A 23,196-nucleotide genomic window follows, 5' to 3' on the forward strand; every position below is an offset into this window, starting at 1 on the left:
GCGACCCATTTGCATTATTCATTGCAATTTCTTTGATGTAATGTAATGCTGCTACATACATATAAACAAAGTTTAAACAATGACAGAGGCAAAACAAGGTTTCATATAGCATGCCATATGTCTGAAATCATTTGTAAACTACAAGAGACTAAGGAATTCAGACTGCAAGCACAGTTCCTATGCATATATTTCACATGACCTGCAAATTTTTTACTCTTATGGTAGATATTGAGGGGAAAAACCACATGCACACAGAATGATCGAAAGAAAGTTTATGTACAACTTGAGTAAAAGCATTTAAGCCGGCAATGCGACCGCTGAATTCAATATTGTGAATCTACAAAAGATCAACAAGTATGTAGAAAACGTAACCATCTTACTTTTGTATATTTGCCTATTGCCTATATTTTGACCTGCTTTTCTTGTATCTGCATTTTTGCATTATGTTTACATGGTTTTCCATCGCCGAGCAGTGTATGGGTAGGGGGGCCTTTGTCAGGCAGTTGCATCTGCCTTTAGCCCCTTCGTCCCAAACGACTGTCTAAATAAAATTCAAATATCAGATGGTTATATGATGAAAAGCAGCATGTACTTGATTCTGCTAGTAGCTGCATGTGAAAGCAATAGTGTACAGCATGTGCTGAAAGATAAAGCGAACTATTAAAATAGCACTGCATGTATTGCAAAATACTAGCATGTTTGTCTTTCTCTAAAAACAAACACGTGCAAGAAAAAGAAAGGTATAAGTGTATGACACAAACAAAATCTGTTGACATCGTTTAGGTCAAACCTTCGTATTGAGCGAACAGTACACAATTTGGAGATCTCAACCACCAAGTACTGACCTGACGGTGAGATGGCGCAATGCAGAATAAGTGAGCCAACGACTTAAGTGGCAGATGCAGTAAAAAACGTCCAGGTGCATAGGAATCGGCAGCATAAAAAACACAACAGTATGTACTATTCCAGCATATGTTCTCCGAGTCTGCTAGCCAAGCATGTTTGAAAGAAAAGAATAGCAAGCTGGACAGCTGAACCTGTGATGAAGAACATACAGGTTGCCTCAGTCACACACCAGGCCCCTTTTTGCCATGAGCAAATCAAATCTTCTGTTTGAGCGCACCTTGCCCAGGATGGTGCGTCCCTGGTGCTGCCGAGCAGCCGTGCGCTGGCTTGGATCAATGCGTGCTCGCACCGGCTCCCTCAGAGGCACAGTCTTCGCCTTGTTCACTGTCAACCTGGGAATGCGCGATGCAACTTTGGGTGTCTGCAATGTATTGGTATTGGGGAGGCCGTTGAGACGGGATATACGGGAAGCCGACTTGGGTGTCCGGCTGGAAGAGCTCACGAGGATGTTGCGGTGAGCTGCACAGTCTACCACGGACTTCATTTTGGCAAACTCAGCAGCATGAAGCTTGGAGAAGTTTGGAGTCTTCTTCACCTTAGATGCTGACTTTGACACGGGTGTCTTGGCAGCTACGGCACGTTTTGGCTGCACGGATTCGGGGCTCGACTCTGCCGTGGCTGTGTCGAGGGCAAATGTCACAGAGCTGTTTTCTGCAAGGTTGAAAATAATGACCTCTCAAAATAATGTATGCACTGGTAAGAAATGGTAAGACATGCCGAAGCAAACGGAGCACTAGAGTTAATTAAAATGAAAGATGGTCACCCAGAATACAAAATGTTACAAGGGAAGCAGACAAATTTTTTTTTTTCGAAAAAAGCCCGCAGTTGAAAAATTCTCATTCAATGAAGATTATGGATATTGACCAAAAACAAGTTAACATCCATTGCATTGTGAACCAGGAACCTCCACAGGTTGCAGAATTTTAATACCATTCTTTGTGACTTGGTGACAGTAATTTTCCTTAAGGTAGGATGAGACTTCGAAAGGGAGTCAAAATTTAACTGTACAGCGGTGGTAATAAAAGTTATGGCTATAAAATTTGCAAGGTATTTTAAAGGTAGTCGAGGTTGCACTAAAGCTCAAAATTAGTTTCAGATTGTGTTAAGTGTTTTTTATATTCGTTTTTTTAGTTTTTCTACATATGTACGTTTTTCGTAAGATCTGCTGCCTGCAGAGCATTGTAATGTTGCAAAGGGTAGCTACTAACGTTTTACAAAGATGGAACTGAAAATGTGAGCATAAAACAAAAACTAGATTTGTTATGCTTTTTACATTTGTCGAGGTATAGAAATTACCACTTGTGAATTTTTTTATACTGAAAGGATACAAATGCACCTAGGCTACCGATTCTAGTTCCAGTTATGTAAATGCCACTAAATAACACACGTGAGAACTTTTGTTTGCTTAAGCCCGATAGTTCCCCCGAGAAAAAAATACACAAACTTCAAAAATGTTTTGAGAAAAATGCAAAAATCACGTAGGAGTACACATGCATTTCCTGACAATGTGTCAAAGAAAAAGAACCAAAAGTTATTTTTGAAACCGCGAGTGCCCCAGTGTGATATATTTTCTGAAAGATTAAAAAATTCTCTATCGGGTGAGTGCGAAATTCCAAAATTGAATTTTTTTACCAATGGAAGTCTTACCCCACCAACATGCCACCTGACAAGACAAACTTTGCTGAAATCTCTACTAGTTGACACCTTCGCCAAGGATCAAACCCAGTTCCAGCACCTATTTGGTGCAGTTGGTCTGCTCAACCATCAATGTTAACCAGAAGACTACGCAAGGCCAAAATAATTATTGATACAGCAAAATCATCACTGTGACAAGCAGAAATATGCAAGGTGAAGGGTGTTCTCCCACATTTTTTCATCATTGTCAGCCTACTTTACATACACTGCAGGCTTCTCCCATAACCTCCAGTTTACCCTGCTTTGTGCAAGCAGAGTCCATTTTATCCCAGCAAACTTTCTTAATTTCGTCACTCCATCATACTTGCTGCCTTCCTCGAATGTGTTCTCCATCCCTTAATGACCATTCGGTAGCTTTAACTGACCACTGGTTGTCTGTCCTACACATTATGCAGTTGGCCCAGGTCCATTTCTTTCACTTGATGTCAAATGGAATATCCGCTACCCCTGTCTGTTCCCTGAACCATTCTGCTATCCTCCGATCTCTCAAATGTACCATTTTCCGCTACACTGCATGTTGCATGGCCCTCAACTTTACAGCTTAGTAACAATGAAGTCACGATGTGCATTTCATGACATATCAGCTCTTGAATCCATCAGATATTGTAGATACACAATGAAAACCAGTGTGCCTTAAGCCATTGTTCTAGGTATTTGAAACAGTTGCAAAAAATGCGCTTTGTCCCATTTACATCTGTCAGTCTCTGCGTCTTCTTCGTCGTTATTGTTTAAAACAGTAAATATCCAAAACTAGGTATTTCTACCGTTCTTCTGTCACCGTGAGGTTATCCATGTCAGGTGGTGCTCATTTTTGACAACAATGATTCAGCGAAATACCCACCTCCCCTTCTACCCGCTCCCTCGTTTTCTCTTTTTTTTTTCAGTGATTGCTTCCTCTTTCCTGTTGCTCACCCAATTCGGCAGGCCAGCCCATCTTTATTAGCACTAATTTATCGGCACGAGTAAAGTCATGCTTGGGAATTGAGATATGCTGTGTGATCTGTAGAAGCAACAGTTATGAAACTGCTTCTTTTTTACATTTCTGCTTAGCTGTTTACTGTGGTTGTAGCCGAAGAAGGCAGCTTATAAGTTTTGATCAAAGTTGAACATTGTTTCTATGATGGTTGTGCAGGCTGCCGTCTGTCAGTTTTCATGACCAGGCCAGGTTTTTCAAAAATTCCATTACAATTCCCCAACTTCTCCAGACATGTCTAAACTCCCCGACTATTCAAGGGTTTTCAAGGTTGGTAGACACCCTCTGTTAACAAAACACAAACAGCTTCATCGTTCCATAATGCTCCACTGAGGGTTTATGATAAGAATCTTTCATATTGTACAATGCCAGAAAAACTTGCTAATATGATGTTGACACCAGTTTATACAAATGGTGAGAAAGGTTGCTTATTACGCAATTCAGCCTCGAAAGTTACTGTAGACGAGGCAACCTAAAGTTTGCGAGCACGACGCCAGCACCAGATGCTCCCCTGGTGGGCCGCTGAAAACGTCGAAGGTCGTTGGCTCACCCGCGGAAGCGATTGCGCGCTGCCGCGCGCACGTTTTCGACGGAGCATGTGCAGCCAGTGATTGCATTTTCAAATTGCCAAGAAAGCCGCGCCATTCCACAAGTTGGTACACACCACTCCTATGCCGCGCAGTGCTGCGTCAGCCTTGAGAAGATTATAAGCAGTGAATTGAACTGTGAAACTGCATATTCAAGGGAAATGCACAGGCAAAACAAGTGCCAACCTGTACGCAGATTCAAAGCGTCATTTATTTTGCGCGCCTTATTTTGATCATAGTCGTACGGCAGACCGAGTGGTCCTTACGCATACAGCAATAAAGTTTAGCCGACTCCTCCCATATTGTCACGCCCATTCGCTACCTTCAGGAAGAGCACATTGGAACACCAGCCGACGTGAAAACCCGTTGTGTTACTGCGCATACCGCGAAATGTTTAACACAGTGATCGCGATTGCGTATCTGCACTGGTGCTCTCCAATAATCCTACTTGCGGCCTGCGAGCCCGTGAGACAGCCGCGTGACAGAACGAATTCGGTATTGTAGATTCGTCACATAAATGCACAATTGGTGATTGTATTTTTTGTCGTAACTAACTCGATTATTTATTCTGATAAACATTCGAAAGTCTTTGTACCATTTATTGTACGCAGTACTCACCAAAACAAAGGCCATTTCTGACCGTTTTATATATGTCGTTCATCCACTATATGATGACAAACATTTTTGTACCGCAAAAAAGCGGGCGCTCAAGCTACTTAACTTTTCCTTTTTTATTTTTCCTTTTTTATTTCAAACACGTACAGAGGCCATATTGGTGCAACGGATCTTGCAGCATTCTGTTCTTTCTAGACATTGACCACTCTGTACAAAGCCATTGTAATTGGTTACAAAAAAATCTCGCCCATGTTTCTAAGGCAAAGCAGCACAAGATGTTACCATTCGCTCAAGTGCTGCCAGCCGAAACAGTGTGTGTGTGTGTGTGTGTGTGTGTGTGTGTGTGTGTGTGTGTGTGTGTGTGTGTGTGTGTGTGTCTGTGTGTGTGTGTGTGTAAGCATCTTTGTTTCCACAGACTTTTGCAATGCGGCTTTTATGTTGTTCTGAAATGACAATGGAAAGAATTAAACAGCAGTCATGTGTTTTTCTTCGCACTGTTTTATTTTCGGAAACCGCAGGCCCAGGAAAACAGCCCATCTCAACCTTGTGGAGAACTTATGCGCAAAAACGGAACAGTGAAGCTAGCAAACGCGAACGCACCTTTCTTGTTTCGCCCTTGTGCATTGGTAACAGCTTGATGAGGGCTAGTCTGTTCATAATTAGAGCAGAAACTAAAACAGCGCGAGGAGAACAAGGGAAACAAAGGAACGAAGCGCTTGTCCTATCATCTTCGTTCCCTTGTTGTCCTTGTTCTCATCGTGGTGTTTAACCCTCTGCCCTTGTGCGGTTCACCCCAAAAATCGTTTACAAGAAGCCCAGCTTAAAATCTGTTTTCGGGGGCACACGCCCGTTTTCGGGTGGTTTTCATGCCAAACTCGGGTTAGTATGAATTAGTCCATGCTGGTTGTCTCATTTAAAAATGCCTCTCTCACATGCACCCACATTTTGAAGCAGGGTGACTAATTCGAAATTTTTTTTTTTTTTTTTGGGGGGGGGGGGGGGGGGGGAGTATTTTCATACCAAGGTCGCAGAAGTTCTTGTCATAAATGTTCTGCACGATCACAGTGCCATTTCTTTTTACCATTTTAAAAGCATGGCGCCCTAATTTATTTTGAACTTTTCATTTTCTCGACCATCTCCGTAGTACCGTCGCCAAAAGGGTGGCTTTCTTGGCCAGTCTCTTGACAAATGTGCTTGACACCATCTCCACCGACCCCGCCAGACCACAACCCGCAGTTCAATATAACGCTAGAGCAAGCGCAGGGCGAGGCACTGAAGTACTTTACCAAAAAAAAGAAAAGCAGACAGGAGTGTCCAAAGGGAGCGCCAAAAACTTGAAGTTGAGGAGGGTCAAGTAATTTGACCTCTTAATGTGATAGGGAAGTATGTGATAACAAATGCCTGACATAATTATGGGATGACAAATGTGTGATAAACAAACATGTTTTACCATTTCCCTTGCGTGTATTTAGTATGTATCCAAAGCCGTAAGTTAACAGAAATCATTGGTCCTTGCATAGATAGAACTATCGCTAAAATAATAAAATAAAATGTTCAGTATCAAAGAGCCTCCAGCTGCAGCATTCCAATCTCCACTTCAATTTTTTCAAGGAAAAGGAGCCGGAAAATGTAAATGCTTTGAACATTTCGCGCTCAAGAGAACCCCTACAATACAGAGGAAATGAAGAGGGGGAGGTGGGTGCGGAAAAAAAAACGCACTGCACTGCAGCCAATATACTCGCTATGAACGATTGTAAACAGTTTACACTTCACCAAGAGGAAAAAACACTTTAAAGGCAGCTGAGCTATGCAGCCAAGCAAGTGGTTTAGTTCAACTGAAGCAGACTATAAATATGGTAAAAGAAGCGCAAAAGGAACACGATAATAAGAACGACACAGGACCAGCGATGAACAGTTCAGCGCCTGTCCTGTGTCGTTCTTTTCGTGTTGCCATCTTTTTGCGCTGCTTTTACCATGAAAATCAACCAACTAGCCCAGGTTTTGCACACTGTTGCAGATTAAACATGTCAAAGCAAACCGATATTAAGAAACATTTAAATATGAAAACCTGGAGGCACGCCAGTTCAGTCTGATTTAAAAGCACTCTTGGTTTTCTTTTTTTTTCCTCTTGCTTAACACCGCTAAGAACTTGCAACACATGCTTCTTAGCGAAACAAACACATAGCGCCTTTAACAGCACGGGCGCGGGGTATAAGCGATTATTAGAAACAAGTGAAACTAACGTCTAGCGGCCATACGCAAAGCAGGCAAACGCCGCCGCAAGCACCTACGGCGCAGGTAGCGCCACCTGGTGTGACCGCCATCTTTCATTGGGAATTCGTACAGCCCTCCGCTCTCGCCCGTCACACTTCCCCCTCTAGCCACCATACTCCTACCAAATAAAGTAAGAGCACGCGGGGCAGGAGAAACTAACTGAACCAGCATCATGTCCAATTGTGCTGCTGTGTGTGTTTCTGCAGGCATAGGTCGGCAACCACACTCATGAGTCGACTCACTCAGACTCAGATCGAGCTGCGAGACTGAGTGAGTCCTAGTGAGTAATGTTTTAGCGACTTTGAGTCCGAGTGAGTTCGGTTGAGACAAATTTTAGCGAGTCTGAGTCCGAGTGAGCCCTAAGGGCAAAAGATATTCCATGAGTGAGTCTGAGTGAGCTCCGCATTTTTTGCCGACATATGTCTGCAGGGTACACTCCAAGATGTTTGCCACATCTACAAACATCGCAGTGTGGCATCCAACACAAAAAGCAAGGATGTCCTGTGCTACCCCTGCATCTAAAGTCAATAGGGTTTCAGCGGACTAAGGACAATGTGGCTGTGTCATATGAAGCTTTCAATGGATATGCAAGAATAAAACTTAGAAGCAGAAATTGTCAATCACTCTTTTGTAGCATGAAACTACAAAGGAAATCCATGCTTTCTGTGAAATCCATCCACACTTCCTCCGCAGCTTCATGCTGTGTACAAACAGGTTGGTTTTTTTTTTTCTTTCATGAATCTTCCTCCGCCTGATGCGCCACAAGCACAAAATTATAATAAGAGAGAGCTGAGCTAGTTGGCAAGTATTCTTTCTAAAAGACTGGGCATACAAAAAAGGACACAAGAGAGAAGTCAAGGCACGACAAACACCGACTAACAACTGCAAAGGCGCACAATGGCGGAAAAGAAAGAATGCACGAAAACTTATCAATGCATTCACAGAGAATAGGCGAACCTACCAATCTGGCACGCGTGGGGGTCTACGTGAAGGATAATTGTTAAGGCATTTGATTTCTTCTTTATGCAAGTTAATCGTCGGTTGACTGTATGTGAAAATATGAGCGAGTAATGACAAGCAGACTGACATTTGTTTCATAAAACACAGCAACAAATTCACTGACCGCCGTACAGGTGTAGTTTATAAGGTTCCTTTTAGCTGCGGTTGCTTCTATGTAGGACAGATGGGCCGCTGTGTTAACCAGAGATTATTGAAACGTAAGAGATTGCTATCTGGAGGCTCACCTTCTAATCTCTCTTTACATTGTTGAGTGCGCAAGTCCAGACCAAAATTCCATGAATGCACAGTTTTGTACAGGCACAGGAATGAAGAAACGCATCTAATGATTGAGGCACGACATGTCGACAATAGTGGTAGCGCATGCGCGAGTCAGCCGTTGATTAACTTGCATAAAGAATAAATCAAATGGCTTAACAATTATCTTTCACATAGTCTCCGATGCGTGCCAGATTGATAGGTTCGGCTATTGCCTGGGCATGCGCAGATAAGTTTTCATGCCATCTTTCTTTTCTGCTGTTGAGCGCTTTGCAGTTGTTAGTCTGCATTTGTGGTGTCTTGACTTCTTTCTTGTGTCCGTGTTTTCATGCCCAGTATTTTAAAACAAAATTATATCTACATATCATTCACGAATACAACAACCACTTGATAATGCCTCCTCTGGTGGGAGGCCTCTGGGCCAGCAGGGCACCCGAGGGGACACTCCTGCTGCCTCTCTACATGGGACTCCCTCACCAGAACAAGAATTGGCTTCCCTGGTGAAGTATCTGGCCACCGCCAACCGAATGAAGCTCCCGATTCAACCCTGGCACTCAGACTCCAGCAGCTGCAGGAGATCCAAACACAGCAGCGATCAGAATAGTAAAGCAATGAGGGTGCTGATAATCTCTGGATCCGAACCGTACAAACTGAACCCTGGAACACAAGGAACCTACCAAGCGAAGCTGGACTGGCAGAGTTACTCGAGCAGTTAGAAGGCATTAACATGGATATCATTGGCCTTAATGAGGTTAGACAAAGTGAGGCACTTACACTGTATTGACAAATGGACATGTCCTCTGTTACAGAGAGATCCATGAAAAAATATATATATATGTCTGGTATGGGGTTCCTTCTTTATCCACAAAGACATTGAAGGCAACATTGAAGACTCCTATAGCATCAGTGAAAGGTTAGCAATAAAACAAAGCCGAAGATACAAACTGAAAGTAGTACAGTGTTACGCTCCAATGCCCAGCCACGAGGACAGAGAAGTAGACCAGTTCTATAAGGATGTTCAATTAGCAATGTGAACGATGCGTACACAGTACACTGTAGTCACGGGAAGCTTAAATGTTAAAGTGCGAAGAAGGCAGAAAGGGAAAGAAGCAACTCTAGGAACAACAGAGGAAGGATGCTAGCAGAAATCCCAGAAATAATGAATACCTTATTCTGAAGCACAAAAATAGTGGATATGGAAAAGCCCTAACAATGAAACAAAAATGAAATATTTTATATTGTGCAGAGATCCAGGATAGTACAGGACACGGAAGCGATAGGCAGGGTGAAATGCAGTGACCATAAATGCGAGAGGGCGAAAATAGCCCTTAACCTCAGGACAAGAGCAAAATGAAATAATAAAACAGGCGAAGCTACAAGTAGTCAGAATGAAAACAGTGAACTTATTCCTTGAGGAAAAATACAAAGCTTTCAAACAAAAAAATAAAGACAAAGAATGAATGAAACCGTAACTAGACTGATTTCTGAAGCAGCAATTGAAGTTGGAGGTAAAGTGCTGATGCAAGAAGCAAGTGAACTCTCCCAAACCACACAGGACTTAATAGAGAAACAACACCCAATAAGAATGAATAAGTCAAGACCAAAAATTGAATTTCCTGAGCTAACAAAGCTGGTCAACAACAAGTTTCTTATGTCAGTGACATAAGATACTACAATCTGAAAGAGATTACGGCAGCAATAAAAGAAAAAGCGGCAGCGTCAGCGCAGCTAGAAGGAAGCTGTTTAAAAAGGACCAAAATACATGCAATAAAGGATAATCAGGCCAATGACATTCACAAACTTCAACGACAGTGAAGGTGGCAGAGTAATCCTACTTTGAACTGTACAGTTCGCAGATAAGTCAATCCTCAAGTGAAAGAAAAGTTGAGCAGGACACTGATTCCCCATGTGTAACTACCGACGAGGTTAGAAAGGCCAGAAGAGACATGTTCCCTGAGAAGGTCAAGACTGCATAACATCCGATATGATCAAAGATGGGGGATTTTATATTCAAGAAACTTGCGACACTTTACGGTCAGTGCCTCAAAACATCAAATGTACCATTGAGCTGAAAAAATGCCAACATTATAACACACAAGAAAGGAGACATAAAACACTTGAAGAATTACAGGACAATCAGCTTACTTTCGGTGATATGTGAAACATTCACAAACTAAGAGAAAGCCTTCATTATAACCAACCTAGTGAGCAAGCCAGCTTTAGGAAGGAGTACTCTACAATGGATCACAGCCACGTGATCCATCAGGTAATTGAGAAATATGCCGAGTACAACAAACCATTTTATACAGCTTTTATAGACAACAAAAAGGCATTGGACTCGGTAGCAATATCAGCAGTCACGGAAGCATTGCATCACCAGGGAGTACCTGAAACGTATACAAGTACCTTGGCAGCAATTGAAGTTGGAGGACCTATGCTGAGAAAACATCCGCAGACTCCACAGCTGCGTCGCTTTTGAGAACATTAAAGCGCAAAAACCGACATTCGCAAAGACCGAGAGGCACAGGACGGTGCTTCTGCAGAAGAAAAATAGAATAGTGATAGAGAACGGGGTGAGACAAGGAGACAGAGCTGCTCCAATGTTATTCTCTGCATTCTGAGAAGGAGTATTCAAATGCCTGGAATGGGAAGAAATAGGAATAGAGGTTAATGGAGAGTACCTTAACAGGTTAAGGTTAGCAGACGACACCGTGTTCTTCAGTAATGATAAGATACAAAAGAAGACCTATGCTGAGAAAGCATTATGTAATAGATTGAGCGCAAATTGATGGGACACAAGACGAGCGCTCACTACCAACTGGTTTTATTCAGAAAAAACATAAGTATATAAAGCATAGTACACCACAAGCGCGCCTGCGCACACATCACGTGAGAAAAATTATTAATAAAGTTATCTTAAATTCCGCTGAATCAACTGAAACTCACTCAGCAGAATTTAATCAGCGGAATTTAAGATAACTTTATTAATAACTTTTCTCACGTGATTTGTGCGCAGGCGTGCTTGTGGTGTACTATGCTTTATATACTTATGTTTTTTCTGAATAAAACCAGTTGGTAGTGAGTGCTCATCTAGTCGTCTTGTGTCTTCTTGTGTCCCGTCAATTTGCGCTCAATCTATTACATAATGAACCAACACGCCCAACAGAGCATTTTATGAGAAAGCATTAAAGCAGGGCTGAATATGAATACAGTTAGAACTTTAACGAAATCTGATTATACGAAGTTCCCAATCTAACAAAGAAATTTCCATTCCCTGGCAAATACCTGTAGGGTTTGGTGTTATCAACCGGAATTAAACAAATGTGGCCACGAAACATGACTCAATGAAGTTTTTCCTGAAATAAATTAGTAAAAAGAAGCTGCGACTTCCTTCTAATTCTTACCAAGACATTTTTCTTCGAGCGTGCGCTCCAACGCCATGCTGTTAAAACATGCAGGCACCTTAGGGCCCTAGCTTTACTTCGACGAGGCTGCATTCTCAACCCACGCACGAAACAACGGACTCGGTAGCACTCTTATGTACCAGATGGTGCTAGAGGCAGTGATGGTTGCCTCGGTTATTTCATGGCGACGGATAGCACTGATCGCATCCTGCTTGCGCAATGTCATTGCATATCAGCAGCCTGTCATAGCTTCATGTCTACCTGGCCTGTATCGCCCGGACATGCCACCTCTTATGACTGGTCCGCCCTTGCGAACTTTTCAGACGTGCAGGTGTGGGTTGCTGGCAAAAACAATGCCTTGGTAACTTTTGGGTGTTACAATTCCAGATTTCGAAGGACCAAAAAATTTCTCTTGACTTTACGAAATTCTCGATTTAACGAAATAATTCGAGCGTGGTCTTCACTTTGTTAAGTCTTCAGTAGCCTGGTGAAAAAGTTCACGATTGGCAACCAACCTTTAGAGTCTGTACAAGAGTGTGTATGCAAAGGTCAATTACCGACAGCGAAGCCTCCTCATACAAACTCACAAAAGAGTAAGTGGAGTGCATATGGCAGGCACTTCCAAATAATGCCATGCAATCTACCAGTGCCCTTAAAACGAGAAGCAACCTCCGCCGTGCCGCTTCGCCGTTCTCGCTATACATAACTTGCAAGTGACGTCACTTCCTGTCTTCCGTCCGCCATCACCGAGCACATACGTCTTAGTGACCGCGCTGTGTTTACGTTCGTGTGCGGATCGTTCGGCGTAGTGCGTGTGTTTTGATCGTTTGCCTTGCGCTTATGACGAACGAGAATCATTCAGGACATTACGCAGCCTGCAGTGTTGTCAGTGGTGTCGCACGTAATGGTTGAAACAACTTCGCACGAGTCATCCACAGCGGCACTCTTCTCCGCCTGCATTTTGCGGCGCTCAAACTGCACAGATTTCGTCGCTGATTGCTGCATAAAACCATGGCCCAATAACATGTTTGGCGCCCAGTCAGGGTTCGTTTCACCGAAGAGCTAAGAGGGCGTCCCAAAAACCAAGGCGCGATCGCTGTGTTCATTTCGGTGCTGCACGTTTCGACAAAAATTGACCTCGCGCATAACTTCGTGGTGATACACTCGGTGAAAAGGTGAGGAGATTTGGGAGCATAACTTGCCTGTTACGAAGTGACACCCGCACACACAAACGTTGTGCAACGCCTGAGGTCCTTCCTGTTTACGCGCGCATAAGCCCTGTGCTCCGTTTCTCGGACAGCTCTTTCGTGCGGTCGCACGGGTTTGTGATCGCGTTTGGCATACAGTACGTCCCCGCGTCTGGTCTTTATTATTATTATTATTGATTAACACTTCTCGTGCAGCAGCCAAATATCGCACAAATCGCCGTTGCGATGTGCAGCGTTGACGGGAAATGCGAGAGCCGCACAGCTTGAGTCGGTGTCGTCTGCTGCCATGTGCTCGGTAATGGCGGCGCATGCCGCGAAATCGTATCCCAGAGTTCCGCGGTGTGACGTAGTTGCAAGTTATGTATATTTGTCAACATACAAAGTCCAGAGCCGAAGACGACAGCGCCGGCACATTACCACTCACGCAAAAATGCCGGCAGTTTGGTCGGATGACTGAAGCCAGACTATGGGGGCGAAGTGCCGGCAACAATCCATAAAGCCTTCTCTGGCGGTAACGCACAGTTCCTGTCGAGCATTCGTGTGTAAATTTCAGAATGCCCATGTGGTGGTGGCCAGGGGGCGGCGCATCAAGCGACGATTTCACAGTACGTCAGCAAAGCAGGCCACTCGCCAGCAGAGAACGTCGGCAAACGCACATAAATATTTATGGTCGGAAACACTTATTTTTCTTACACCGTGGTCGACAAAAAGGAAAGCTGTTCGTGGCCAACAGCACTTTAGAAATCAACCGAATCAGAACGGCAAGTTAGAGTTGTCAGTTAGCGCTCGTCTGTGTCAATTCCTTTTAGTCCTTTGTCCGGGACGCGCTGCCCATATCGCAAAAAGTATGTTTAGAAATCAACGCGCGGAGCAAACGCTCGCCGGGATAACTTGGGCACGGTATCTCTCGCTACAGACACTGCCGACTGAATGACAATTTAAAATTGCCGATGCTTATGCGCAGCATAAACGTACACAGACCTTTGCCTTTGACGAGCCCACAGGCAACGGACTGCCGGATGAACTTGACGACTTTGGCCTTTTTCGGGTTGCCCTTGCATGTGAAGCCCAGCTCCCGGGCCAATGCGAGCAGCTCCGCATACTTCTGGGACTCGAGGTCATCCACGTCCAGTTGGCCTTCCATTGGAAGCAGGGCAGGCTCACATAAACACGAAGATAGCGGCTACTGCGCCAAAATTTTAAACAGCCACGCCAGCGTTGTCACGTGACACAGCGTAGCACCGCAGAAAAAGAAGGCTATTAAAAAAAAAAAGCAATGTCACAAATACAATTCGCACATTTCATAAATTGTAAAATATTTTTAGTAAACTGAATGTGCCCATATATTATGACAAAATTGAAGGTTAAAACATGGTAAACGTTTTTACGTTAGTTACGGCAGTTACGGTTTTAGTATGGTTGTAGGCATGAGTTTTTTGCTGGGCCGTTTTGCTTCAGTGGCAGATACGCAGATGCGTTGACAAGTGCATCCAACTAGCCGTATTAGCGGAGCCTTTAAAAACTTTTCTGTCACAGTACTGCGCCGCATTAAAGCGCGCTATGTGCCTTTTGCGCATACACTCTAAGGAAAATCTTGGGGAGTGCGTCATCCACCGTGGTCCCGCCACTTCCCGGTCTCGAACGACGCGCACGTTGTCGGCGTGATGTCGTAATCTGTCTCACATCTGACTGTCATTCTTTTTTCCTAACCGGTTTCTTAAGGACCCATATGTTCGAAGAATGTCGGGGCAGGCTGTTTGACGGAAAGTCTGGAAGCCAAAAGACGGCAATCACATATTAAAGGCACTTCTCGCCGAATTGTTTCGACCGGACTAGGCTGCGACCCGGGAGTTGACCGACTGTGCTTGACGCAATTGTAAAACATCTGCAAAACCCAGTGATACACATTCTCGTGCTTGTTGATACCGCTGGCACGAATAGGAAAAGGACGCACCGTTTGCTGAGACTCCCTAGATTTCGTTATCAGTTGCCCTGTTGTGTTATGAAGGGGTAGCTGGCAGCTACGAGGTTAAGTAACGTGATTTGGGCAAAACACAAGGACCTGTTTTTTTTTTTCCTTGCATTCGTGCCTTTTGTTATTTGCATTAATTGATTTAAGCAGTGCAGCGAGTAAAACCAGTAGGTCTGAACCGTGCAATGCCCATAACCGAGGCCCCTCCGGCCGTTATATGTGTTCAAATTGAAAAAGTTGTGGAAGATCTGACAGTTGCATGGGCAGCATTACAAAGAAATGCTTCATGTTTGCGTCGGGAAGATAAAACAGCTCAAGATGAAAATTCTGCAGCAGAGAAATTGCAGACTGACCAAAAAGAGCGAGGCTCGATCTTCAAGCGATAATAAAGGTGATCAAGGATCAAAAGCTCATGCCTGAGCAGGGCATGGGGATGCTCACTGCAGTCTTCCCCCATACATACAGCAACCCCCCCACAGGGCACGAATAGACCAGAAAGGCACATATCCATCCGAGCCAAGGGCATTTGCGTTACCGCCGCGCTTCTATTCTCCATCAGCTGATGAGTATGTACGCTCGAAGTTTAATCGAGCACTGTCAGCAGAGCGCACTATACGAGAACGGTATACAGAATTCCATCAAAGGAAATGCTGGCTTCACAGATGAGTGACTGTCTCGAAAAAGCTAGCCCAATGCCGCACAAAGACTCTGTACCGTACTTTGATTGTTGATGACAAATGAGGAAACATGTTGAGATTGTGGGCGACTAAGTGATTAGATATCTGGACTTTGTGTCTGGAATACATGATGACAGACTGCATGTGTATATGCTCGTTGGCTTAAACTTATGACTTAGGATGCCACTTGGGCATTTTTAATTGATTCATTGACAGGATAAGAGAGAGCCAAGCTAACGAAATAATATCGAAAATCTATTGAAATAGTGTCGACTGCAAGCTGAATGCCCATATTTGAAGCACGTCCATGCAAAGCCAAAACTATTGGTTTCGGAGGTTTTGAGCTTGTCTTGAGAAAAGAAGGGGCTTTCAAGGCTTGATGAGCATATCCTTCTCGATGAGCATATCTTTGAGTGTGGTACACCCACATTTATATTCCACTCACACAATGTGGCCAAACTCCACATATGCATAAGACTCCGTCACATGACGAATGAAATAAACAGGAAAATAAGTGCCGAGAAAGTGAGGTGTGCTCTTATGAGGATGATTATTGTTAAAAGACCAGTGACACAATATCCTTCGTTGGTGCATGCTTGCAAGAAAAGCGCCAAAAGAGACAGAATAAAACTGATTGCATTCTTATCTGCCATTTGGCTTCTTATTCTTGACAACTTCTCCCTTAATACTCGCCATAACCGTTAAAAACCACAGCAGAGAGACACGGTCAGCGCTGCGGGCGCGCTTTAGCTCCCGGTTCTTGCCCATGCGAAGATGGCCACCACGCACGCCACGCGGCTTCACTGCGACCCATTGGTAAATATAAGCATCCTCCACTCCAGCAAGATTTATTTAAACCTCCTAGGTCATAGTGGCATAGCCAGGGGGGTGTGGGGTTTGGATGTTCAACCCCCCCCCCCCCCCCCCCCCCAACCCCCCAAAATTTTCAATTTTGCATATATACATGCACAAACATACATAAAGTCTGGTTTAACCACCACCACCCGAAAATAATTTCTAGGCTATGCCACTGGTTGGTCAACCATTATTTAATTGTCAATGAATATTCATAGTGGTCATGATTTTGTTTGGCTAACATATTCCCATGGAAGTGCGAAAAGCAAGATGACGCACACAGGGAGAAATGACAAGAACCGCCCTGTATGCGTCGTCTTGCTTTTCGCACTGCTTACTTCCATGAATCCATACCAACTGGCCCAGCTGTCTACACTTCTGTAACATATTTTAGTCTTCTCCTGCCATGTTGTTTGTAGTGCACATGAAAAGTACACAGCCAAGTGTGGTACTCTGGTCGTCGCTTATTTGATATGTTTCCTTTATTTTCACCTCTTTGTTCTCTAACGGAGAGGTGACCCCCAATGGTCGAAATTATTCAAGAGTCCCCCGCTATGGCATGCCTCATATCGTGGCTTCTGCTTGTAAAACCGCCCAATTATAATTTTCACCTCGTTACTTAATCCGGCATTTCTTCAGGATCAATCTTAAAATGTGACGGCCGGCCCCTCACAAAGGGCAAAGCCACATATCGTCATCGGATAACTTATATTATATTTCTTTTTCAATAAACTTCAGTCGAGATTAAGAGTGCAAGAGGGGACAGAAGAGAGTGCTCTCTCTTCTATCCTCTCTTGTCGTTTGTGCTGATATGCACTCTTAACCATGTTGTACCAACACGCCCATTCCTACAGTTTTCTGACAAGAGCACACTTTCACGTGTGCCTTTTCTTCATGCTCGTCTTTGTTGTTTCATCGTTTTCAACAATATAGCCACCAATGTGTGTCTTCCGTACATATAGAAAATTTTCAAAACATTTGGCCTCCTCCTGAAAAGTGCAACCTCTTGCCGGCTGAAGTGTCCTGATATGCCATTAGTGTAATGGATGTGGTGCTCTGGACAGGCCCATGTGGCGCTCTGGACAGGCCCATAGCCAGGAATTTTTTTTGGGGGGTGGGCACTTGCTGAAAACCTTGAATATTTGAGAAAAATGCCTACTTTCATTGTTTATTTTTGGTAAAAATGCCTACTTCACCAAAATTTCATGGGGGGGGGGCCCTAGGGCCCCCCCTGACTAGGGGCCTGGCTCTGGACACAACAGACATGTGCAAGATGCAAGACTACAGAAAATTATCGTGGTATCGAAGCATTTTTTGTTAACAGGAGTGGTAATAATGTCTCCTAAGAAATGTGTTGTAATAGCCGGTCCTATTTATTGGACTACCGTACTCCGACTCGGTTAGCAACAACGGCAGAGTCCTTTCGAGTTTGGAGCCGAATAATGCCTGCTCAGCCGAATGTCCAGCTGATCTCTGAGCAATTGGGGTTCCATAGATTTTGCATTAGACTGCCAGCTTTGAAAGTGAGCACAGCAGTTTGAATGAACTACAAATATGCATTCTAAGTGCTTCATTTCAACCAGCCGAGTGTAAATCTCGCCATGTGATCACTCTGAGAGCACTCGGAAGCAACTGCTTGACAAGTCGTGACCTTTACGTACCGTAAGCATGTTGTTGAACGTTGTGTATACTCCTATTCAGCCTGTGTCAAATCACAAGCGCACGAGGGGGGCAGGCACCTCCCCTCGTCATCCAAAGGGGGGCGCTAATTCTGCCCCATACCTTACCTTTACTCAGTCGGACCTTGCATGCCATTTCTTAATGCGCAGGGCTACGCACGTTTTTTCACAATAATGGCGACCAAAGACCCATGATGGTGAATTCAAAGGACAGTTTACTTCCTACCCTGCTGTGAGAAGCACGCCATCACTTCATTTTCGCATCCATGCTGGAGGCTGTTTTGTTTTGTCCAACTCGACAAACGGGGGGCTGCAATGCAACTTGGCCCCTGATGGAGAACTCGGGGCACGCCTATGCTCCTACGTGTATGCACACACACGAGTCCATTCAGTCAGCCTCACAGCATCGTTATCATGATGCAGAAGCCATTTTGCTTTGTGCTGCAAGTTGGTCTTCCTGATAACTGCCATCATAGTAATGACCACTATCTGCTGCTTCCACTGTGTGTGAAATGATTTTGGGGTTACATGAGTGATGAAAACCTTACTGGAATACAAAAGGACGTGTGATGACCGTAGGAAGGACTTAAAACAGAAAAGGGCATCAATTCTATGTCCTTTCTATGGTGGTCACGCGTCTTTTTGTATTCCAGTAAGCATGTACCAAGTAGCCCAGCAACAAGTATTATAAAAGATCTTGCTTGCGGGGATTTTGGAGCAAATCCTGGCTCTTGGAAAAGCGAGCATTGCTTGGGTTGCTAACGGGCCAAAGTAGGTGATGTAATTAAGGTGTCCCCAACAGACTGTTGTGCTAGAGGTATCCAACAAATCAAATTGACCGTATGGGAAAATGTCTGCTAGCAATGACTGCATCAACTCTGTTGTCGAGGGCTCTCAGAAGTCTGCCACAGTTTAGTGCTTGATACCTAAAGATGAAAACCGATCCAAACTGCTGGTTTCAAATAAAGTTGCTACATGGTTAAATAGATTATTAATTTCTTAAGCTTAATGCGAGTACATGCGAATATACAAATTATGTACACACTGTTATTCTTATACAGTTGAAGTCAGAACCAGCAGTTAGTATGAACTGCACCTAGCAGGAACCAGCAGGATGACATTGTTTTAATGCACAGAAATGCGTTTATTCTCCAGCTTTTTAGATGTTATTTTGCTGTGTGCCACAAACATACTATTAATCTAATGGTGCAATGTTTACTTTTTCTACTTAATAGATACATTTCATAAGTTAAACCTGTTCAGTAGAAATTGCACTAAGGCAAGTTCCTCTTTGTCATTTGGCATCCTGATCGTAGCTTTACTAATAATTGGCTCAACCCCAACTCTGGTTCAAGTGAGGTCCTACTGAAAATTCACTAGAACAACTCGTACAATGTGTGGCAGTCGTTAAAGGCCTTTCCAGGGGCATAGCCAGAAATCTTTCGGGGGGAGGGAGGTTCAACCACCTGTTATGTATGGCTGCGTGTGCATGTGGGCATTTATCGGACACTTCTTCATCATCTGTACATTATCATCATCATATGGTGTCCTTCATCATCTTCGCTTGTGCGGACACATCTGGAGATTGTTCTGTGCCTCCGATGTTATCGGTTTGCCAAGTTTTCAAGGCATATTAAAGGTGAGTCAACGGCTACGTCAAAATATGCACATGCTAAATTTAAAAGTCTTGGGGCGGAGGGCTCGATCCTCCCCCCCCCCCCCGGGCTACGCCAGTGAATGTTTGTTAACTGTACATATTGCTTTCTTTGCATATGATGGCAGCAATAGTGTAGTCTGGAATTTTTTTCGGGGGAGTTTAACCATACTTTATATATGTCCATGCATGCAGTTGTATGTGTGTGTATATATATGCACATACAAAATAAAAAAAAATTCGAAGGGGGGGGTGTTGAACTTCCCAATCACTGCCATCCCTGGCTACGCCAGTGGACAGCAGGTATGGCCATGACCGGTGTTGGCTACCAGTCCCTGGTGGACACAGCACTGAAACCCTAAAAAAGAAGTGCAGAGGGTTTCCTTGATCCAGCAATGGGTGCCTACCACCTGCTTTCTTTGTGAAGCGTTAATACATTGGCCCATTGAAAAGTATGCACAAATGGCCCTTTCTGAGAGCAGCTTGCTTCATTATTGCACCCCACCACTCTGGCGTCCTAACTATTCCAGCCTCTTTTTTTTTCCTTTTTTCTTGGTGTATTGATAGCTGCTCAGCCAGCCAGTGTATCATCTCTTTCGATTCAATGAACACACACAATGAAAAGCACCAGCGATGCACACTGATCAAAATCGGCTCCACCTTTTTCTCGAGTTCCAATCATGGCTTATGTGTTGCTGCTCACTGAGTCTGATCAATGTTGCAGCTCATTGAGTCTGCGTCAAACTGTACAGAAGCAGCAAGAAGCATCATCATCATCCAGTGAGGCATAATATGCAACAATCAAATTATGGCATTGTTTACTGTAAACCATTGCTCATTACTCCAGCATAACAAACGTGTGCGTGTTCTCATTATATTTGTTATAATGTGCTTCCATTAACTTGCACCTAGAATTGTGAACGGCCACAGACAGTGCACCGGTAAATGCAGCACAGCTTCACCTCTGACCTTATCATGCCCGAGGAAATACATCAAATTGATCCACAGCCTCTCAGCACGCTGTCAAGCATTTTCTTGGAAATCTTTCACGAGCAATGCCATGCACGGTGCACCACATGAAATGAAAACTCAAGTTTGGCTTTTGTCATGTTTAGGCAATATGTTTGTTTATTGGGGAGTAAGGTAAGAATGTGTGTTGCAACTAGTAAGTCTAAAAATCATATTTAAGACATGAACATGCCAAAAATCAGTGTCCTTTGTGTGGCAAGAAAAGAATCAACTTGCATAAACAGCTAATGCTTTGGTGTTCAGTGGTTGATACAGAGGCCTGTTATACCTCTTCGCATGCGATGACAATTCCTTGCAATTATGCACTGCAAGATGACTCTTATGCATGGTTCAGTCTCTTCACCTCCCTTAATGTATGCTGTCTCCTCCAAAATTATTCATTGAGACTGTAGTTGAGGTTTCTGTGACTGTCTTCCTTGAATAACGAATGTTCATGACCCTTAATTCTCTCAAATTCCTATTCTCAATTCTTTTTCACTGCACTATAAACTGTAACTCTGTGGTTTTATGTACAAAAACCACGGTATTGTCACAATCAAGTCTCGAGCTTCAGGTTGCAAGCTCCAGCACCTCCACCATTATCACAATCACAGGGCGTAAAATACTCATCAACGGCTACAGTGCCAGGTTGGTTACAGATGACAATATGGTTACGGGGATGTTGAAAAGATGAGCAGGATATATTCATAGAAATGTACGGGTACAGTCAAGAGAGTCACGATTGCCGACCAACCCGACTGTGCACCAGCCACTTTGTCCGTATCTTCTGCTTCCTTCAGTGTATTTCAAGTCCTTACGCAACAATAAGACCCTGAAGCAGGCCATAATGGGGTGTGACGGATCAATCAAGTCCCGTAACATTACCTCAGTGCAAGTACATGGGTGTTTTACAGCAGAGCTGTTACGCTCGAGGATGCTGTATCATCATCATGAACCGGCTCATGCTCTCTTCTGCTTTGCTCCCACAACATGGGCACCGATTTGTCTGGCACGGGATGCAAGAACTCTGATGGGCGAGAGAAAGAGAAATTCTTGGCGAGGCGAGATTCGAACCCATGTACCCACGATCTGAAGGCGAGCGTTGTAACCACTCGACTATCCAGGCACACTTGCAGAGCATAGAATAGCCTTGTATAGTACACTGTAACAAGGGGATGGTGAAAAAAGGGGAGTGACAAGGAGAGGAGAACAATAACAGAGAGGAAGAAAGAAAGAGGGAAAAAGATAGAAAGAAAGGGCAGCAAGCATAGCCATGTATAGTACAGTACAGCGAAGGGCGAGAAAAAGAGAGGTCAGAGCATAAAAGCCTAGCTAAGGCAGGACCACCAAAGTGCCCACCAGCTCTGCTGTGGCCCAGCCTTGCACAACTTAGTGCAAGCTGTGCTAATTTTTTTTTTTTATTCTGATCTCATCAAAATGCAGCTGCAATGGCTGGGAATTCAGCCCATGTCCTCGAGCTCAGTATCGCTAGGCCTTTAGCTGCTAAGCTATCACAGTGGATCTTTCACTGCATTCAATCTGTACTACAATTACTTACCTCGACCTAGAAGAATAGGCTATTGGGTAATTTGGTAATTCATGATAAGGAAAAGGACCATGAAATTAATGCGAGAAAAGGCTAAGAAGGCCACAGAACACAACAACTTAAGGTTTCATTGAAGAGAATGTGTATAATCAACACAAAAACACATCCTCTTCGTCTTGTCTCACATTAATTTCACGCTCATTTTCCTTGTCATGTTGCCTCAACCATTGGGAAATTGTCAAGCAAGCAATGTCACTGGAGACAACGTTTTGACAAGAGGACTTGACATCATTAGTCGGAGCCCTGAAGACGAGTTGAAACATTGGCTGCAGCAACATTGCCTGCACAAGGATTTCTTATTGCTCGAAGCCTTCGTCTTAACCCTCACTTTTTTATCTCAACTAAGCAATTAGACTAGCTCGTTTATGTAATCTTCAAAGTATGCTGAATCACAGAGCCCAGAGCACACATCACCGTAGTCACTAGGGACGCTAAGTTACAAAATGACAGCATTTTATCTCGTTACTATCTCACAAGACACCCTGAGCCAACAAGAAAATGATCTTTCGGCAGAGCGCTTACGTGCCTCACTTCGCGTAGGATCCGCTAAGGCGCCGCATCAAGACTCACGGAGGTACTATGTTGTCACAGGCAAGTGTCTAGGCTAGCACATACAGTTCATGGGGTGCAAGGACCCAATGCCGGACACGACGCGCATCGTAATGGGGGCTCTGGGTAAACATGGACCACACTCAACTTAAAAGATTCGACCTTCGTCAGGCTGGAAAAGGTTCGAGCCTACCGATGCGTACCACTCAGTTAACCGACGTATCATATTAAGCGCATAGTGAAGCACACCAGACTCAAC

At 44.0% G+C, this 23,196-nt stretch overlaps 1 protein-coding gene across 1 annotated transcript; it reads right to left on the reverse strand.

Moving 5' to 3' along the window:
• Positions 1-27: 27 nt before the first annotated feature.
• Positions 28-14,160, reverse strand: LOC119400440 (uncharacterized). The gene is made up of 2 exons (XM_037667471.2): positions 13,919-14,160; positions 28-1,557 (listed from the first exon to the last, which is right to left on the reverse strand). Exons 1-2 carry the CDS (start codon positions 14,079-14,081, stop codon positions 1,064-1,066), a joined length of 657 nt encoding a protein of 218 aa, XP_037523399.1. The 5' UTR covers positions 14,082-14,160; the 3' UTR covers positions 28-1,063.
• Positions 14,161-23,196: the final 9,036 nt, after the last annotated feature.

Source organism: Rhipicephalus sanguineus, chromosome 7 (assembly GCF_013339695.2).
Source record: "Rhipicephalus sanguineus isolate Rsan-2018 chromosome 7, BIME_Rsan_1.4, whole genome shotgun sequence".
Taxonomy (NCBI): Eukaryota; Metazoa; Arthropoda; class Arachnida; order Ixodida; family Ixodidae; genus Rhipicephalus; species Rhipicephalus sanguineus.